The sequence below is a fragment of the Gracilinanus agilis genome, chromosome 3 (assembly GCF_016433145.1).
Source record: "Gracilinanus agilis isolate LMUSP501 chromosome 3, AgileGrace, whole genome shotgun sequence".
Taxonomy (NCBI): domain Eukaryota; kingdom Metazoa; phylum Chordata; class Mammalia; order Didelphimorphia; family Didelphidae; genus Gracilinanus; species Gracilinanus agilis.
In genome coordinates, this window is record NC_058132.1 from 361652696 (window position 1) to 361671655 (window position 18960).

At 34.9% G+C, this 18960-nt stretch overlaps 1 protein-coding gene across 1 annotated transcript in view; it reads right to left on the minus strand.

The window, feature by feature from the left end:
- Positions 1-18960, minus strand: part of BBX (BBX high mobility group box domain containing) — a 242479-nt gene that overhangs the window by 127848 nt on the left and 95671 nt on the right. Inside the window, exons 4-5 of the mRNA XM_044670112.1 lie at positions 11184-11379; positions 4153-4220 (exon numbers count right to left, since the gene is read on the minus strand). Of these exons, the coding sequence (XP_044526047.1) occupies positions 4153-4220; positions 11184-11379 (264 nt within the window). The remainder of the gene's footprint in view (positions 1-4152; positions 4221-11183; positions 11380-18960) is intronic.

The window sequence follows — 18960 nt, forward strand, 5'->3', positions numbered from 1 at the left end:
AAATAATGGACAGTAAAATGAGTAGAACCAAGGGAACATTACATACAGCTACAAAATTAATATTTGAAGAATAGCTTGTGAATGTCCGCCTCCAGAGAAAGAATTGATAAACAGAAACATGAAAGACAAAATTTATATCTGCATATCTTTTCATCAAGGTGATGCCTTCTGTGGTATGGAGGAAAAGGAGTTATTATACCTAGGGATAAATTCTACTAAACATTTTAATTTAATTTAAAATTTTTTACATATTTTGTATGTACAATATTTACATACATATTTGTACATAATTTTTAAAATCACATATTCTTTCTCCAGAGGAAGAACTGATGAATTTTTACTATGAACTGAAGTATCATTTTTTTCCTTTTATCTATCTTCTTTCTTTCCTTCACAGCACAGCTAATACACAAATTAGGTTTGTATGATTTCACATCTAATTGATATATTGCTTGCCTTCTCAATGGATGTGGGAGGGGCCACAGAGAGGAAGAAAATTTGTGATTAAAAAAAATTTTTTAAGAGTGTTAAAAAAACAGTAATTTTAAAAAATTTCATATTCAACCAGTTCTCAGCAATGTTGATGTTAACCGCTCCTGGTACCTTTGCCAGAATATTTGTGGTACTCTGGAAAGACCACTGGCTTTGGAGTTAGAGGACCTGGTTTTAAATCCTATCTCTGGGGGCAGCTGGGTGGCTCAGTGGATTGAGAGCTAGTCCTAGGTTTAATTCTGGGCTCAGACATTTCCTAGCTCTGTGACCCCTCCCTTGGCCAAGTCACTTAACCCCCATTGCCTAGCCCTTACCTCGATTCTGCCTTAAAACCAATACACAGTATTGATTCCAAGAGGGAAGGGAAGGGTTTAAAAAATAAATACATAAATAAATCCTGACTCTTGACACTCAAGACCTCTGGAGATTGAAGTAGATTGCCTTTTATTGGCCCTTTAAACTCCAAAGGTATGATTCTAAACAATGAAAATCACTAACATTTATAAAGCATTTTAAACTTTACAAAGCACTCAACATGCATCATCATATTTGGGACCTGTAACAATCCAAAAAGTAAATACTTACAGATAATATTTTTTTCTAGTAAAAATGAAGAAATAGGGTCAGAGAGTAACTAAGGTAGTATTTAATTCCAGCTCTTCCTGACTCCAAGTGTAACAGGCTGCTTCTCCCTTACTTTTATCACTCTACTTTATTATATAGTCATTCACAGCAGATGTTGGCATGTACTCATTCCGTATTTAAGTTGTCTTCATCAACAACTATTCTCATTTTATCATTCCCTAAAGGGTCAAGGCCACTTTCTATGTATTTTCTACAAAATCTTGCAGAAGGCCATTCACAGGATATTGAATGTCTTCTCAACACAGTGAAATGAAATTATTGTAAAGGTAAACTTGTCAGGTGGCTTGTTCAAAAATTAAAAGAGCTGGCAACACCTTTGTTCAAAATTTTTCATGGGGGGCTTCCCAACAATACTATTTTAATATAATCTCAGAGATGTCAAATCTGAGCCCACAACCCCCTGAAATATACTTGAAACAGGTTAAAATATAAATGCGAAATGTTTAATATTTTGAAAAAAATAGAGCACAGACAATGTCAATATGTAATTTTTCTAAGTCAATTTGCAGCCTATAGTGATCTTTATATATGGTTTGGTGACTGCCATTTCTATTTGAATTTAAGCACCGTTGATATAGACTACTTTCAACAATGTCCTGAATATCTCTATTGGATTCCAATGGGACAAACAAGGGAAATAAGTAGTCAGAAGATCTGAGCTCAAGTTAGTTCTGCAATTTATTAAACTGTGTGACTTTAGATTCTATTTTCTAGGCCTAAATTTCCTTTTATGTAAAATGAAGGCATTGTTGTGGTTGAGCTATTTCTCAGTAATGTCCAACTCTTCCTAATCCATTTGAGGATTTCTTGGCAAAGCTACTGGAGTAGTTTGCCATTCCTTCTCCAGCTCATTTTATAGATGAGGAAACTGAGTTAAACTGGGTCAAGTGACTTGCCCAGGTTCAGAGGCTAGATTTGAATTCATGAAAATGAGTCTTTCTGACTCCAGTTCTGTTGCTCTAACCATTATTTCCAAGATCACTGACAAATCTAATTTTACATGATAAGAAAGAGAGGGAAGAGACATCCTAGCACCTATACACGTAATAAATATATTTTATATATTTATGTATATATATATATACATATTTATCAAATAAATCAATTACGTGTGAAATCATGCAAAACTAATTACAACAACTCATATTGTTGAAAAGTCCCTAGGTATGTCCAATTATCCCCTCTTTATAATTTTTTCTTTTTATACTATCCATTCCTTCAAGACATAAAGCTTGTTTGGTTTCTTTAGCATAGGAGAATTCTCCAACTTTTCTCCCTTGACAGAAAGGATTAGACTAGTCATCAGATTTGATCATAAGATTTCAGAAGTTGCTGATATTACTGTTCATCTTTGAACAAAACAGAAATAAAGAAACTGGTAGGTAATAACAGAACTCAAAACAAAACAAATTTCTTTCTTTGTTGACTGACTTTTTTAGCTATTTATAAGTCCTTTATTATACAACAGATAATATAACAATGAGGTATTATAGAAAGCACTAGAATCAGGAGTCAGGAGAAATCTGGATGTGAAGTCCATCTCTGGTACTTGCTAGCTCTGTGACCATCAATAGCAAATAACAACCTCTTTGAGCCATAATTTCCTAAAATTAAGAACAAAACTATTTCCTACAGTGAGAATCAAGAAAAACCATCAGTAAATATTTATTAAGCCACACTATGTGCCACACTGTAGGTAAAATGCTTTGCAAACCTTAAAAGTTTACATAAAAGTTAGCTGCTGTTTTAAAAGTTGGATTTAATGCAGAAAACTTGTGAAAAATAAGACTCCACTGTAACAAAGCAATATGGAATAGTGGACAATTACTGAATCTGAAATGAGTGTGAAGTTTCAATTATAGACTCTGATGAGTTACAACCTCTGTGACCCTGGACTTTCTGGACCTCAGCTGCTTTATTTGTAAAACTCTAGGGTTAGCCTAAATTTAAAGTAATTACAGTGGTGTCTGTTATCATAGAGTGATTCATTCCTAGAAAACTCAAGAATCTTGTAAAAGCAACCTGAACACTTCTCTCCAACAGGCTTAGCTTATGACTTGTCTGCAAGTAACCTATTTCACAAATAGATGGCAACCATACATTAGTAGGCCGATATCCTGGCTCTCATCTGCATGTTTGTCATCCCCAAGAAATGTATTTACCCCAAAGAAAAGCTCATTAACTAAGACATAAAATTGAAGGAAAGTAGGTACATGTTTATTAGATAACATCAAAAGGGTAGGTAAGTGAAAGCAGGGATTGCCTATATACTGAGTCAAGTTTTGGCACCTCTCTCAATCCCCAATATAAATATTACCTCGCCCCCCAAAAGAAAACAAAAAATGATTGTTTGGAAGGGGGGAGTCCAGTATCTTATAGCATCAAAATGAATGCAAACAATAAAGGAATATGATAAAAATTTCAAGACCATAAAACATTTTCTTTTTTTTTTTCAAGGAATAGTCAATAAATTTCTAACCTCTAGGTTCCTAAAATTTTCATCAGGGTTTTAAAATAAAATTGAGTTAAGAAACTAACAGAGAAGTCCCTTCTCTTAATTTTGTCTCCCTCCCCCATCTTCTGCATTCTAAGAACTCAGAATTAAAGTAATGCAAAGGGACAGAGTCTTTTCAGTAGAGTTAAATGAATCCTAGGACTCAGTGCACCTGCAGTTCAAGACACAGAAGGCAACAACAGTAAGTGCCAATTACCTGTACATTATTTTTAATACCTTGCCATAAGGAGTCCAAAACTCTGCAGCTGCTTAATTCAATTGTATGTGTAGCCTATTACAATGATTTGTCACCTATTTTTTTTTCTTATTGAAAAACTGTTCAGGCCAACATTTTAATAAGAATAATTATACATAAAGTCTGTTCATTAGCTTGAGAGGGAGTAGAAATACAGGGCCCCATAGTGCCTATGAGGTATACCCTGCATGCATGCATCAATTTTCTCAGAGTTAGGTTTTACCTTTCCAAGACATGGGAGTAGAGGGAGATGAACATTTCTTACCTCTTGTGCAGTCAGAGCATGTTCCCCAGCCAAAAGCAGCATGCTCAGGCCTCCCATTTGCGTAGGATCTATTAAAAAAAAAAACAATTAACATGTTAAACCAATTAAGAAAAATAAAATATTTTAGAAACAAACCTTTTCACAAAAACTCAATTGATTTATATATGCAGAATACTATGTTGCCAAAAATATTATCCTCTAAAACATGTAAAGATGATGAACATGCTGTAAAGAAAAGTCCAGTAAAGCCACAAATTACATTTGACCAAGATTAAAAAAAATAACCTTTATTTTCTGTCTTAGAATCAATATTAAGTATTTGTTTCAAGGGCTAGGCAATTGGGCTTGTTCAGGGGCATATGGTTAGGGAGTATTGCCTGCCACGAGGACAAAGGCTTTAAAGTTATTTGTGGGAAAATAATGTGATCTCTAAAACAGCGATATCATCCACTGAACAAATATGCCACTTTCCTCAGTATCAAAACTGTTTATGGTATTCTCCTTTCTCTGAAATCGCATAGAACTTTAGATCTTCTGCATTATCATAGTCTGTATTATATTTATCTGTCAAATACTAAAGCTCTCCTATCAGACTCTAGGTTCTCTGAGGTCAGGAGCTATATTTCTGTCTTTCATCTTGATATGCATTCAGTGCCTAGTAAATGGTAAGCACTCAATACATATTTTTGAGTGAATGGATGACATTAAAGGTAGCAAAATGCAGGGGGGGAAATCCCTTCCTTTTCCTTTTCTCCTCACAAGTTCAGATGAGGGACCTCTTTACTGAAGAAATTCTTTAGAACAAAAGCATACCTGTCCCTATCAATCTTCCAAGTAGCCTGAGAAACAGAGAACTGTTAATTCTGTCAACCAAGTGAAATTAGGGAAGGTAACAAAGAACCATGTAGACCAGTGATTCCCAAAGTGGTTGCCACCGCCCCCTGGTGGTTGCTTCAGCAATCGAGGGAAATAGTGATGGCCACAGGTGCATTTATGTTTCCTATTAATTGCTATTAAAATAAAAAAAAAAATCAATTTCCAGGGGGCTAAGAATATATTTTTTTCTGGAAAGGGGGCGGTGGGCCAAAAAAGTTTGGGAACCACTGATGTAAACTAAAAGAACAGAGAAGACTTTTCAAAAGAGGTCCCATTAATCTAGTAGACTTTGCTCAAATCCTCTTTAAAAAGAAAGCTCAAGTGTATTTAAACGTATTGGGCTTTTGGGTCCTTGCTAAAATTACATTTTAGGGGTTTAAAATTAAACTTGCATTCTAGGTTTCTATTTTTAAATCTTTTTATTTTAAAAATAATTTTTGGAAAACAAATGCATACAAAAATAGAAACAAGAAAAATAATTATATCATTTCAGTCCTGACTGATTCTTCATGACAACATTTGGGGTTTTTTTGGCAAAGAGACTGGAGTGGTTTGCTATTTCCTTCACCAGCTCATTTCATAGATGAGGAAACTGAGGCAAACAGGGATAAGTGATTTGCATAGAAACAGATAGTCAAATATTACCAAGGAAAATGGAAACTCATGCTCTCTGGGTTACATCTGAAAAGAACAAACACACCATGGGAAAAAAATAACTCTACAGTTCCCAAACTTCTTCCCTATACTCTTACAAGACATTTCATCTGGGAAGAAGACGCACATGGAACTGGAACCATAAAGCAAATGAAAGGCAACAGAAAAGACAACTGAAATATAGAAATCAACAAAACTCTCATGAAAACAAATGAAGTACATATACACACACATATATATGAAGTAACCTGAGATAACATATAATTCTACAAATATCTCAAAGTAAAATTCCTTATAAGGAATTTCTGGACAAAATTGAGTGGGTAAGTGAGAGATTAGTCACATTATATGCATTCTTTTACCAAAACTGAGATCCAAAACAATTTCTTTTGCTATTATTTGCCACAGAAGTTATGAATCAATTTGTAGCAACTATTTTGTAGGTAGCTTAAAGGCAAAGGGAAAAATAATTCTGAACCAGTACTACTGGGAAGAAAGGGGTGGGGGTGGGGGTGAATCATAAGAGATTGTTTAAAGGGCAAGGCAGACCGCAGAATGATTAGGTGGTTAAGAAATAAACCAACAATGGAAGGCAGTCACAGATGTGTACCCACAGACATGGGGCATTTGATTGATTTGATAAAACAAAGCTGCTCATTTTTTTCTTTAAAAAAGAAATCCCTCCTTAATGAAATGTTAAGTCAAGAATTTAAGTGCTACAGTAGTGGTTTCAGCAAATACTAAAATCTCCTGTTTCTAAATGAAAATATCAAGGAGGGTAAAAAAAAAATGAATTGAGTAGAAAGTGAAAGTTTAATTTGGTGCTTTTAGGCAACTAAAGAGTGATACTTGTGCAGCTGTTCCCCCAGAGATTAAGGAGACTGAATGTTTACTTTCTAAAAAAAGACGAGGTTGTTGGTTCAAATTATAAAATAATGCTGGAATATCCTTATATGTTAATTTATTGAACTTTATATCTTCTTTACTTCTTAACAAGGTACTTCATAAAGCTGTTGAGATTATGCTAAAATATTAGACAATAAATTATAATTGTTCACTAAAATAATTTATAGTCTTACAAAATTATTTGGAAGAACCAGAAAACATAGTCACATGAATATCATACTCCACTTTGCTGAGAAAGCTTATCCTATAATATGTGTGATTTTCCTTAATTTGGAGATGGTCCATTTTACTTCTTCTGGATTACTCATAATAGCAGAATGCCATATGCTGAGTGCTGCTGGGCATGAGACATACACAATATACACCCTGCTTAAGAAAAAGCTTTTAGCTTTGCCTTCCTTGTGTCCTGTAATGTGCTAGGAGCCTCTGTAGGTATTCTATCTTAAAAGACAAATTATTCCATTTTCATTTTTATCTTATTGAGAAGGAAATGATCTGAAGGTCTTCTATGCTAAAGTCACACATTGGATACCAGACTTAGATTATGGTTCTCCAACATAATAAGAATGATGTCATTTTAAGAAGGCAAAAAAAAAAAAAAATGAGAGTTCTTTGGCTCCTGCTAGTTCTACTTCACCACTGAAATAAGTTACTGGAAATCCTTTTTGCCATTAATATTGAATGAAACCAATGCCATATTAAACAAATGGAGGAAATGACAGAGGAAAAGTGGATACAAATTGAAGAAACAAGTTACTTTACACTTTCTATTTTCTTAAATTGTAGCAGTATACCATAATAGTTAAAAATGGCTAGTAGATCTGTAGTCAGGGGAGATCCAAGTTTGAATCCTGCATCTGACATTTGAGTAATATGATCTCATTTACTCTCTATGAACTTTGGTTTCCTCATCTTTAAAATGAGACTAATAATATTCATCATGTTTATTTTACAGAATTAGGACCAAGTGAGAAAATTACACACAAAGTATTTTGCAGAAGCGAGCATTATTGCCATCCACCTGATGAGCAGCAATGAATACATACTTAATAACTAAACTGATACAGACACATAGAATTAAGAGCTAGAATAGGAAGCTAGGTGGCACAGTGAATAGAATGCTGGGCCTGGAGTCAGGAAGACTTCAGTTCAAATCTGGCCTCAGACTCTTACAAGCTGCGTGACTTAACTTTATTTGCCTCAGTTTCCTTATATGTAAAATGAGCAGGAGAAAGAAATACCAAACCACTTTAGTATCTCTACCAAGAAAAATCCAAATGGAATCATTAGGAGTTAAAACACAACTGAAATGACAACAATGGAGCTAAGATTGGCATTTAGGTGTTTCAGTGGATAGCGAGCTGGGTCTGGAGTCAGAAAGACCAGAGTTTAATTCTGTCTCAGGCACTTACTGGTTGGGTGACCTTGGGCAAACCACTTAACCTCTGTTTGCCTTGATCCACTGGAGAAAGAAATGGTAAACACTCTAGTATCACTGCCTAGAACACTACCCGGATAACTTTGGCATGCTACTGTTCTTGGGATCCTGAAAAGTCTAACACAACTAAATGACTGAACAATGACAAGGGCTAGAATTGTTGCTAAATGAATAAGCCGACAATAGAATATATTGGCGACCAATGATGTAGATTCAAGAAGCGTATGAAAGGAATTATTAGGTCAGGCAATAATCTATATGCCTCATAGTTTATGATAGCATTCAAAAATGCCCTATTTTTCAGAAAAAACATATGGAGTCCAGTAGAGAATCGGTTGAGGACCGTGGCTATTTAGCATGCTGAAATCCATCCCAATAGCTTACTTTTCCAATTGGGAAATGAGGAGAACCATCTCTAAGTTACATACAAAAGGTATGATTTGGGGGGCTCCTAATTACATGATACACACATCAAGTCATGAATATGTACCTTTACTTCTTCCAAAATGTAATCATAATTCCTTTAACAGAACCTATAGGATTTATTAATCAAGTGTTATGGGATCCTTATTAGGGACATGAGGTATAAAGAATGAACCATTATCACAGTGGTTTGTTTACTGGGAAGGTCTAACTTCTTCCCAGGTTTCCCTTATACTGGGTATATTTAGTGCCTCATACATAAACCTTAACAAATGCTTGTTAAAGGAATAAATCAAAGAACAAGCTGGATTTTTTTTAAAGCATTCTCTATATTTCAGGAATTATGTTAAGGACTTAGGAACACCAAGAAAAGCAAAAGTGGTGTCTGCCCTCAAGAAGTTTACATTTTACATTTTAACTGGGGAGCCAACATATATAACTTAAAACATACCAAGTAAATAAATAGTAGCTGAAAGGTATCCTTAGGGGAGAAGGCATCATCATGTGGGGTTCTGGGAAGGTAGGAACTAAGCCTTAAAGAAAGCTAATGATTCTAAGGATCAGAGGAAGGGAGAGAACATTTGCAGGAATGATAACAGGAGATGGAATGTGACAGATTAAAGATAAACAAGTAGGAAGAGAATCAAGAGAAAGAAGATGTGAAAATTTAGGAAGGAGACTACATCCAGGAGGACAAGATGGTCAGAGGTGACAAATGCTACAAAGGGATCATGGAGAATGAGGATCAAAAATAGACTGGGGCAGCTAAGTAGCTCAACTGGATTGAGAGCCAGGTCTAGAGATGGGAGGTCATAGGTTCAAATCTAAATCTAAACTTTTGATTTAGTTTAGCAGTTGGTTTAATTAGGTCAGCAGCCAGATTGCAGAGTTCAGAAAAGAATGAAAAAAGAGCAGAAATGGAAGCAGCTAGTGGTGATGGCTTTTCTAGTCAATTAGTCTGAGTTGAGGAGAAGATAAAGATAGGTGATGGTGACATGGGCATTGTGCAGAGATGGCAGGGACCCCAGGCCTCTTAACTCAGGCAGGCCCTGAATAGGGAAATTCCCTTCCCCCTTCCTGTCCTTATGACTCTCTAGGCAAAGACCATTATCCTTGGACTTCCTTTAGGTTGAGATAGACAAAGAGTGGGCCACACCTTGATAGCCTAAGCCCTGAGGATCTCAGGCAGACCCCCAACCCACTGAATTCCTGAGTGCCAAGAAATCAGGTTTACACTCCTGTAAAGAATATAAAAATCCCTGAACTGGGGCACTAGGGGAGCAACCCCGATAGTTGCTCCACTCATGCTGCTGTGCCATGTCTTGGAGGGCAACCTTTCCAGGTTTGTTCCACTCATGCTGTCTTGCTGGCCATTAATCCTATCTTACTAATAAATCTTTTTACTGTTAAGTTTGGAGTCCTCTCATTCTTGAGAAAGGTTTCCTTCCTAAACCCAGGGGTTCTCCATCTGCACCCCCATAACAATGGGTATGGTAAAATCTAGTAAGAATGTTTAAAAACTAGGGGAGAACTCAGTTTATCTGGGGGAAGTAAGGAAAGAGCCAGCAGACAGGAAGAGATTGAACATCAGAGAATGGGCATGATGTTGGGGATAATCTGCTAGAAAAGATGAATGGAAGGAAAAATGAGATCAAGAATCCTTTTGGAGGTACTGTCTTCAACAAACTGAAAAGTAACTTCATGGTCACAACTAAAGGGAAGGAGGAGGTAGTAGATGACACCACAATGATGTGAGATGAGGAGTAAGGGGAAAGAGAGCTCTGGTCAAATGGATAATTTTTTTTGTGAAGCATATATGAGGCAGGGTCCTCAACAAAGAGGGTGAAGAGAAAAAGAGGGGTGTGGGAGGCTGGAAGAGAAAAAGGTTGGAACAATGAATATTCTGAAAAAAATTAGCATTTTGATTCTGAAGGAAAAATATGTGTTGCTATGAAAAAGAAATATGTAATACACCACAATTTTCTCCCTCACTACTATCCATCATATTTCATTTGCCATTCTGGTTTTTTTCACATACTATTTTCCATTTAAGATTGTACTATGGTAGTACCTAGGACGACCAGAGTTTGTACTGGACCAGTTTCAGGGTAAATGCTTTTCCCTATAAGCTAATAAAAGCTTTTATATTCCATGACTCAGAGAGAAAGCTCCTATTTCTAATGGTTCCATTTGAATTTCAAAGCTCTTTCCCCAGAAGACTTCTCTTTCTCCCTCCTTCTGTGTGTGTGTGTGTGTGTGTGTGTGTGTGTGTGTGTGTGTCTGTCTGTCTGTCTGTCTGTCTCACACACACACACACACACACACACACACTCATTCTCATAATCAATTCTATTTCAGATCAGTAATATAGACAGATACATTCTTGTTCTCTAGGTCTTGGGAAATCAGATATTTCATGCTATTTAATTCCATCCCTCCTGTATCTGGTTCTTTATTGGAAAGGCTTAATTTTTTCCCTTTAGATTGCCCACAGGATGACTTCAGTTTTCTACACTTGCAGTACTTGATCTCATTGTTACTTGTAATGATGCCCACCCTACTTAAACTTCATTTTTATTACTGATGCTGAACAATATAAGACTATCTTATATTGTTGCTTTTAGGTCATCTATACCTATTTATTAGTCCATTCATCATAGTTCTTATGGTTGGGAATATTGTCGACTTAATAACTGGCATTAAAGAAGAAGTGGTAATAAGAAACCCAACTCACCTGCTATTCCAAAGTTAAGCTGAGGCATTTCTTCAGTCTTTGCTTTCTTGGGGCTAGGTAAATCTTTTCCAGAGTCAGATGGAAAGGCCCACAGCTTTTTTCGTGTATTAACAGTGGGTGTTGGGGATTTCACAGGTTTGTTTGTTGCAGGACACCATTTGTAGCCAGGATTGGCTTTCATAAATGCATCTTTGTACTAAAATAAAAGAAAAGGTGAAAAAAATTAAAACTTTACATGTTCCATCCAGACAAAAGAGTTCTATCATCCCACTATGTCACACTTAAACTTTGAACCAATTAATAAAAAGATGAAGTTTTATAATATCTTCTGTATCTACTCTCCTAATAGGGGGAAAGAGTAAAGCTATGAAGATTGTAATATGTCCTAGAGTGTCTTCCCCTTTAGTACCCCCAAGACATATAACTGTTTATCATAAAGTCCCTAAAGGAAGTTTTCTTTGTAGGGGGAGGAACTCAAGAAATTTTGCTTTTGTTTTTTTAACCCTTAATTTTTAAGGGCATTTAGGAAGCTGTATACACTTAAGGGGGAAAGAAAAAATTCTGTATGCTTATGTATGAAAATAGTCTTGAAGCTTTCTGTCTAGTTCAAGGGTGGGGAACCTCTGGGGTCAATGGCTCCATCTTGCCTCTTATTTAATTTCATTTGTCAAATACAGTAGAAGCTTTGTTATCTGTGCTGAGAGATTCTGATGATAGAAATGCAATCTAAGATGCCTCTGGATCACTAAATTAAGCCAGTGAAGGAAAGAGCCAAGTACAGACAATGTGGAAAAAGGGACAAAAGGTTAAGTTACATATGCTAGAGCTTTTTATCTACTTACTAAGAATTTCTGAAACATTCAACCTCTTCTTCTCGGGTATCTTTCATCCACTATTGAATGGTCTATCATTAAAAAATTTTTCTCTTTTTTCTTTCTCTCTTCCTAATTTTTATTCTTTTGCATATTTGGTCACAATACTGAAATCTGGCACGTGTAGTATTTGTCAAAACATTTTTCCTGTTTCCTAATGTGATTTATTCTATTTTGTTTTATTCCTATTTTTATATATAGTGGAACTGCTGAATGATTAATCAAATCAAATATACTTCTAAATCTGTGATAAAAATACCTATAAATCAAAGTTGTTTTTTACTTATACAATAATTTGATGAGTTAATAATGGCTAAGTTTTTTGTTGTGTTCTAGAGAGCTGGCTGGAAGGAAAGAAATAAATATTTCCTTTTAAATAACAAATTTTTCTATTTTGACTTATATATATAATTAAACCATAATACAAGTTGTTTAATGTGATATTAAAGAGTAAGTGTTCCATAATTACTCAATGATATGTTTTTAAAGAAAATTCTTCTTTTATAATTCAGTCTTTCTGAATCACAAATAACCTAAACTATAAAATACAAAGTTAAATATGTTAGGTTTTCCTTTTTTTTCTTTTTTTGGTATAAATAAATTGCACACCAAACATTTCTTGATAACTGATTACAAATTTACTCTTTATAGTAGCAAAAGACTTTTGAGCCAATTATTGCATATCATGATGAATAAAATTTCTCCCTTTTTTTGGGTAGTTTAAATGAGCTTCATCCTAGTGAAAGGTGCTATACTGATGTTACCAGCATCTAGGATCCTTCTATTTATAGAATACAAAGAACACAGGCAGCAGACAAGCTTGCAAGCTCCCTTTTGCTGATTCAAACTTTGCAGAAGATAAACCTCTTTCACAGGAAGAGGTCACTCCACTTGCTAAGACCCACTCCACTCCCCATCCTTGTCTGATAATGCAGACAGGTAAGTTAGAAGTGATTCCAAGGCTATGTAATAAATAGTAACCATAGTACTACTGAAAATTAGAACAGTTAATTCTCTCTGTCTTCCAGAGTCAGAATATAGAAGAAATATTCTTGGTAAGCCTCTTACCCCTTTACACTCAGTCATGAAGTCCTATGGATTCTTATGTCAAATGTTTCTCATACCCACCCATTTTCTCATTCTTCCATTATAGTTACCTTCATTTCCAGTCTTTGAATGGACTTTTTCATTAGTCTAACTAATTTCCCTACCTTTCACTGATCCTATAGACCTGTAACATATTAATTTTTATAATGCAGAGCTCTCATCAACCCACTTCCCTGCTCAAAAACTATCAATGGAAATTTCCCTTGCCTCACAAATAAAGTGCATCAATAATATTCCAGGTCCTCTTATTCCTGGTTCCAACTTTTCAACTAATTTTCTACCTTTCCTATTCATGTATGCTATTCAGTCAAATGAGATTATCTATTTCTTTAATATGATTCTCACACTTCCTTACCTTCTTGCCTTTAAGATTTCCCTTTGCTTAGAATGTGGCAACTCTCTCTGTACATTAAAATGTTTAGTATTTTTATTTCAGAATACCTCTTTCCCTCCGCTCCCTGAAGAGCCATCTCTTTTAACAAAGAGGGGAAAAGAAACTTCAACAAAATCCATCAATATATCAATCATACTTAAAAATATATACAATAGGGAGCAGCTAGGTAGCTCAGTTGATTAAGAGCCAGGCCTAGAGATGGGAGACACTGGGGGGGTTCAAGTATGGCCTCAGATGCTTCCTAGCTGTATGACCCAGGGCAAGTCACTTACCCTCTACTGCCTATCCCTTACCCTTCTTCTCCCTTGGAACCAATACACAGAACTGATTCTAAGATGGAAGGCAAGGGTTTTTAAAAAAAGGTAGTACATGCCATATGACGCACTTACAATACCCCACCTTTGAAAGGAAAGAATGGGAGTGGGGAATAACAGTATCTCTTTTCTTCAAGATCAAATATTATGTTCAACTTTGTTTTTTATGTTATTTGTATTTTTTGTTCTTTCCATTTATGCTATTGTAATATCAGTATATATAATGCTTCGTGTTTCTATTTCTCTTAATTTAAATTCATATGAACCTTCCCATGCTTCTCTGTACTCCTCAAATAATAATTTCTTATGACACAATAATATCTCATTAGATTCATGTACCACAATATCTTTCATCATTCACCAGTATGGTGCTCTGCTACATGGGCAGTATAGTAACATACAAAAAAATCAAGGTATTTAGGTTCAGAGGACTGAGGTTTAAATGCCATTTCTAATACTTACTACTTATTTGCCCTTGTCCCAGTCACTTAACATCTCTGGGCCCAGTTTCTTCACTTGTAAATTGTAGAGGTTGAGATAGATGTCCCTTCTGGTTCTAGACCAATGATCTTACTTTGTAGTTCTTTGCTTACCTCAAAAAAGTACTGCTTTAGATGTTGTGATGACTGAGAAACTCCATTCTATCTTTGGTTTCCTTGGTGGTATATAAAAATATAAACTAGCATTTATACAATGCTTTAAGGTTTGCAAAGCACTCTTTACAAATATTATCCGGTTTGATCTTTACAACAGCTCTGGAAGGTGGATGCTATTATTGTTCCCATTTAACAGATAAGAGAACTGAGGTAAACAGAGATTAAATGCAACTTGCCCAGAGTCCTTCAGTTAAGTGCCAGAGACTGGATTTAAATTTTTCTTCGTTTTAGCAATATACTAGCCAATGTGCCACCTAGCAGTAAGCTTTCTAAGTCAAAGGATATGGAGGTTTTAGTTACTTCCTGGGCAGAATTTCAAATTGTTTTTCACAAGAGTTGGTCACCTGATTTTTAAGTTCAAATACTACCCTCTTCATATTACTAATCACAGAGAGAAATGACTCTTTCCTCTGAATGACAGATTTAGAGCTGGAAGAGACCTCAGAGACTATCTAGTACATTAATTATACTATCTCCTATTTTAGAGACAAAGTAAAGAAAGGTTAAGTGACTTGATCAAGACATTTAGGAAGTAAATAGCAGAGCAAATGTGAACTTGGATCCTTAGGCTGCAAATTAAGCATGCTTTCCAGTGCTTAATACTATCTTAACAATCCTTTATAAATTCCCTATGAGAATTTATATATTTGTTGAATGAGTAGTGTCTCATTCAATAGAAAACAATTAGTAATGACAAAATCATTTACCTCCACACATATACAATTTATCACATAAGTGGACTTTGCTCTTGTTTAACTTGGCCTTATTATCTAGTTTCAGCAAAAGAGGCAATGACATGAAGAAAGGAACCCCTGGGTCATTCGTATGAATAATCCAAAAAACTGATAACTGAGAATTGAAGGAGATGAAAGTCAAACTTATTCCAAGACTATTAAATATCAAGGTCAACAGCATTAACATTGTCAATTCCTGAAGACTCGCAATTGGCAATCATTCTGAAATATTTGTCAGCTATCAATGAAGAATTTATGAAATGACAACTTTGGGGAAGGCTTTACACATATTACAACCCTAACTTATATAACCTCATAATTGAGCTGGGGAGATGAATTATATACATATAAAACATTAGACTGTCAGCCACTCAATTGTGTTTGCCTTTCATTATTTCTTCAGGGCTTAGTTCAGTGCCAGGACATAGTAAATGAGTCATAAATGTCTGTTGACTGTTGACTGACTGAGTGACAAAGATAACCACCCTGTGATGGTACAGACAGTATTGTGCTATTCAGTATTCAGAGAAAATAGGGATCACTGACCTAAGGAAGGCAGGAAAAGAATCACAAAATAAAATAACTGAGTCTTAAATGCCATGTAGATCGCTTACAGGTAAGGGGGGAAAAAATCACAAGAGTATTTTGGATTGGGAGAAAAAAACTCAAGAGTTCCAATATCCATTTTCCTCATATTCTATAGCCTCCTACTGGATCTCTAGCCAACATTTTGGACAAAGTCCATTACCAAAGAATTAGAAGAATCAAACAAATAGATTAAACCTACTGAAAAAACTAATAGTTTGGAACACAACTTCCCCTTAAAGTGTAACTTTCTAAGCAGAATATGAATTATTGGTGACTACTTGGAGGCATTTGGTTATTTTCAAACATTACTAATAATCATCTATAAGCACTAAGATCTTGAATCAAATAAGCTAATAAATTCTTAATGTTTTCTATGATTAACAATGAGATTGGAGAGGTAACACCTCTACTGGCTATGCAAATTATTTTATTATTTTATTTATTATTTTAGATCCATTTTCATGAATGTATGTCTCTGTGTGTGTATATGTATGTATATATGTATATATACATACATATATATAATTTTGTACCTCTCTCTACATGAAAATAATACTATTTTTGTACCTCAACTGACATAATGCCTTCTCTCTATCAGCTGTATTATCAGTATTTAAAGGAGTAACTGATGTGCTTCAATATATAAATGTCTCATAAAACCTATTTCCTAATTATTCCAACAAAATTTTTTAAAAGTACTCTAAAGAAAGGCTATACTATTTCCTGCTTTCAGAAGTGTCATATTCTGATTGCTTTTGTGGTCCCAAACTTCTCAAATTTAAACAAAATTAGTTCAAGAGTTTGGCTGTTTTCAGCTAAGTAGAATGATTCATTTATTACATAGAATTAAATCATGTAACAAGGGATCCTGGCAATTGTGGTTTCTATATAAATATGGGCAACTTTTTTTCAGATGAAAAAATAAATGCTTTAAATAGTTATATAAAGTTGCTCTAAAATTTGATTAGAGAAATGCAAATTAAAACAACTCTGAGCTGTACCACCTCACACTTACCAGAATGGACAATATGACAGAAAAGGTAAATTATAAATGTTGGAGGGGATGTAGGAGAATTGGGACACTTATACACTGTAGGTAGAGTTGTGATCTAGCCAACCATTTGAAGAGCAATATGTAATTATGCCCAAAGAGCTCTAAAACTCTACATAGTGTTTGACCCAGGAATACCACTACTAGGTTAGTATACCAAGAGGAAAAAAAAAAAAGGAAAAGAGGATTTATTTGTAGAAAAATATTTGTTGTAGCTCTTTTTGTGGTAGCAAAGTATTGGATACTGAGGGAACATCCATTAAATGGGGAATGGTTGAATAAATTATGGCATATGATTATAAAAGCAAACTATAGTGGTATAAGAAAAGACTAGCAGGAAGATTTTGGAAAAAACTTGGAAAGACTAAAATGAACTGATGCAAAATGAAGTGAGTAGAACCAGAAGAACATTGTGCACAATAACAATAATATTTTTTAATGAACAACTGTGATGAACAACTTGGTTAATCTCAACAATACAGTGATCCTAGATAATCCCAGAGACTTATGATGAAAAACTTCATTTGTTTTCAGAGAAAGAACTGATGGAATCTGAATGCAGACCAAAAGAAGCTAAATTTCACTTTTCTTCTTTTTTTATTTGCAATCTCTTCCAGAAGTGACAAATATGTATAAAATTTGTATATGATTACACATATAAAATCTGTATCAGATTGTTTTCCATATTAGGGAAGGGTGAAAGAGGTAGAGGGAGGAGAGAGGGGAGAATTTGGAGCTCAAAAATTTATAAACAAAGAATGTTAAAAATTATGTTTAGGGGGCAGCTGGGTTGCTCTGTGGTTAGAGAACCTAGAGATGGGAGGTCCCAGAGTCAAATCTGGACTCAAACACTTCTTAGCTTTGTGACCCTGGGCAAATCATTTAATACCCATTGCCTACCCTTACCACTCTTCTGCCTTGAAGTCAATACACAGTATTGACCCAAGACAGAAGGTAAATGTTTAAAAAAAATTATGTTTACTTGTAATTAGGAAAAATTTAATTATTATTTATAAAAAGTAGAGGTAGGGAAAAAATACAGGCAACTCTACCAAGAGGAACAAATGGGCTAGTCACCATTAACTCTCTACTAATGCTTGATGTGGGGGGGCAAATTTCCTTAGCTATTTCATATTATAATCTGAAGACACAGTGAGGAGTTAAGTACCCTCTGGACTTAAAATTTTATAATCCAACAATCAACATACATTGATTATCACTCTAGTCATAATTCTATGTTGGACCACTTCGAGAATTCTCATTGGGAAAATTACAATTATATAAAGAATTAACTTTATATAAGGAACCGAGAAGATATGTAACATCTAAAAAGGAGCACTGGTCTACACCTTCCATAGTTCTTAGAGCCTTCCTTTAGAAAGATTTAATAATACTGTTCACATATCAAGACACAATGGCATACCATACTGATTATCTCAATCATTCTGGCTATTTTTATATTTTAAACAGAGAGAAACTTAGTTGGATTAGTACTTTATCTGATAGTACTTTAAATTATGTTTAAGGTTTTAATAGAGGATAAAAATATGAATACTCATGTTACATAACTATAAAAAAACTGTCCAAAAAGTATAAAGAATTATTGGTTTAGCAAAGCCACCAAAATAAAAATTAAACTCAACTGAACTAGCCCAGCTTCAATCAAAACACTTTGGGGCTGGCTGTTCTTATCAAAGTTCGAATGAAACAATAGGAAAACATCTAAAACAAAGTTTCAATGCAGTGTACCAGTGTTTAACACTGCTTTGCACAGACAAGGAACTTAAAATTTAATGCTGTCTGAGGTAGAGCAAGGTGAAGAATCATAGAGTAGAAAAACCATTAGAATATATAAAATACACTCTTTTCTTTTCAAGAAGCAGTTAGGTCTGATAAGTAGAGTGCTGGACAGAAAAAAAAATCTTCCTTCCTTCCTTCCTTCCTTCCTTCCTTCCTTCCTTCCTTCCTTCCTTCCTTCCTTCCTTCCTTCCTTCCTTCCTTCCTTCCTTCCTTCTTTCCTTTCCTTTCCTTTCCTTTCCTTTCCTTTCCTTTCCTTTCCTT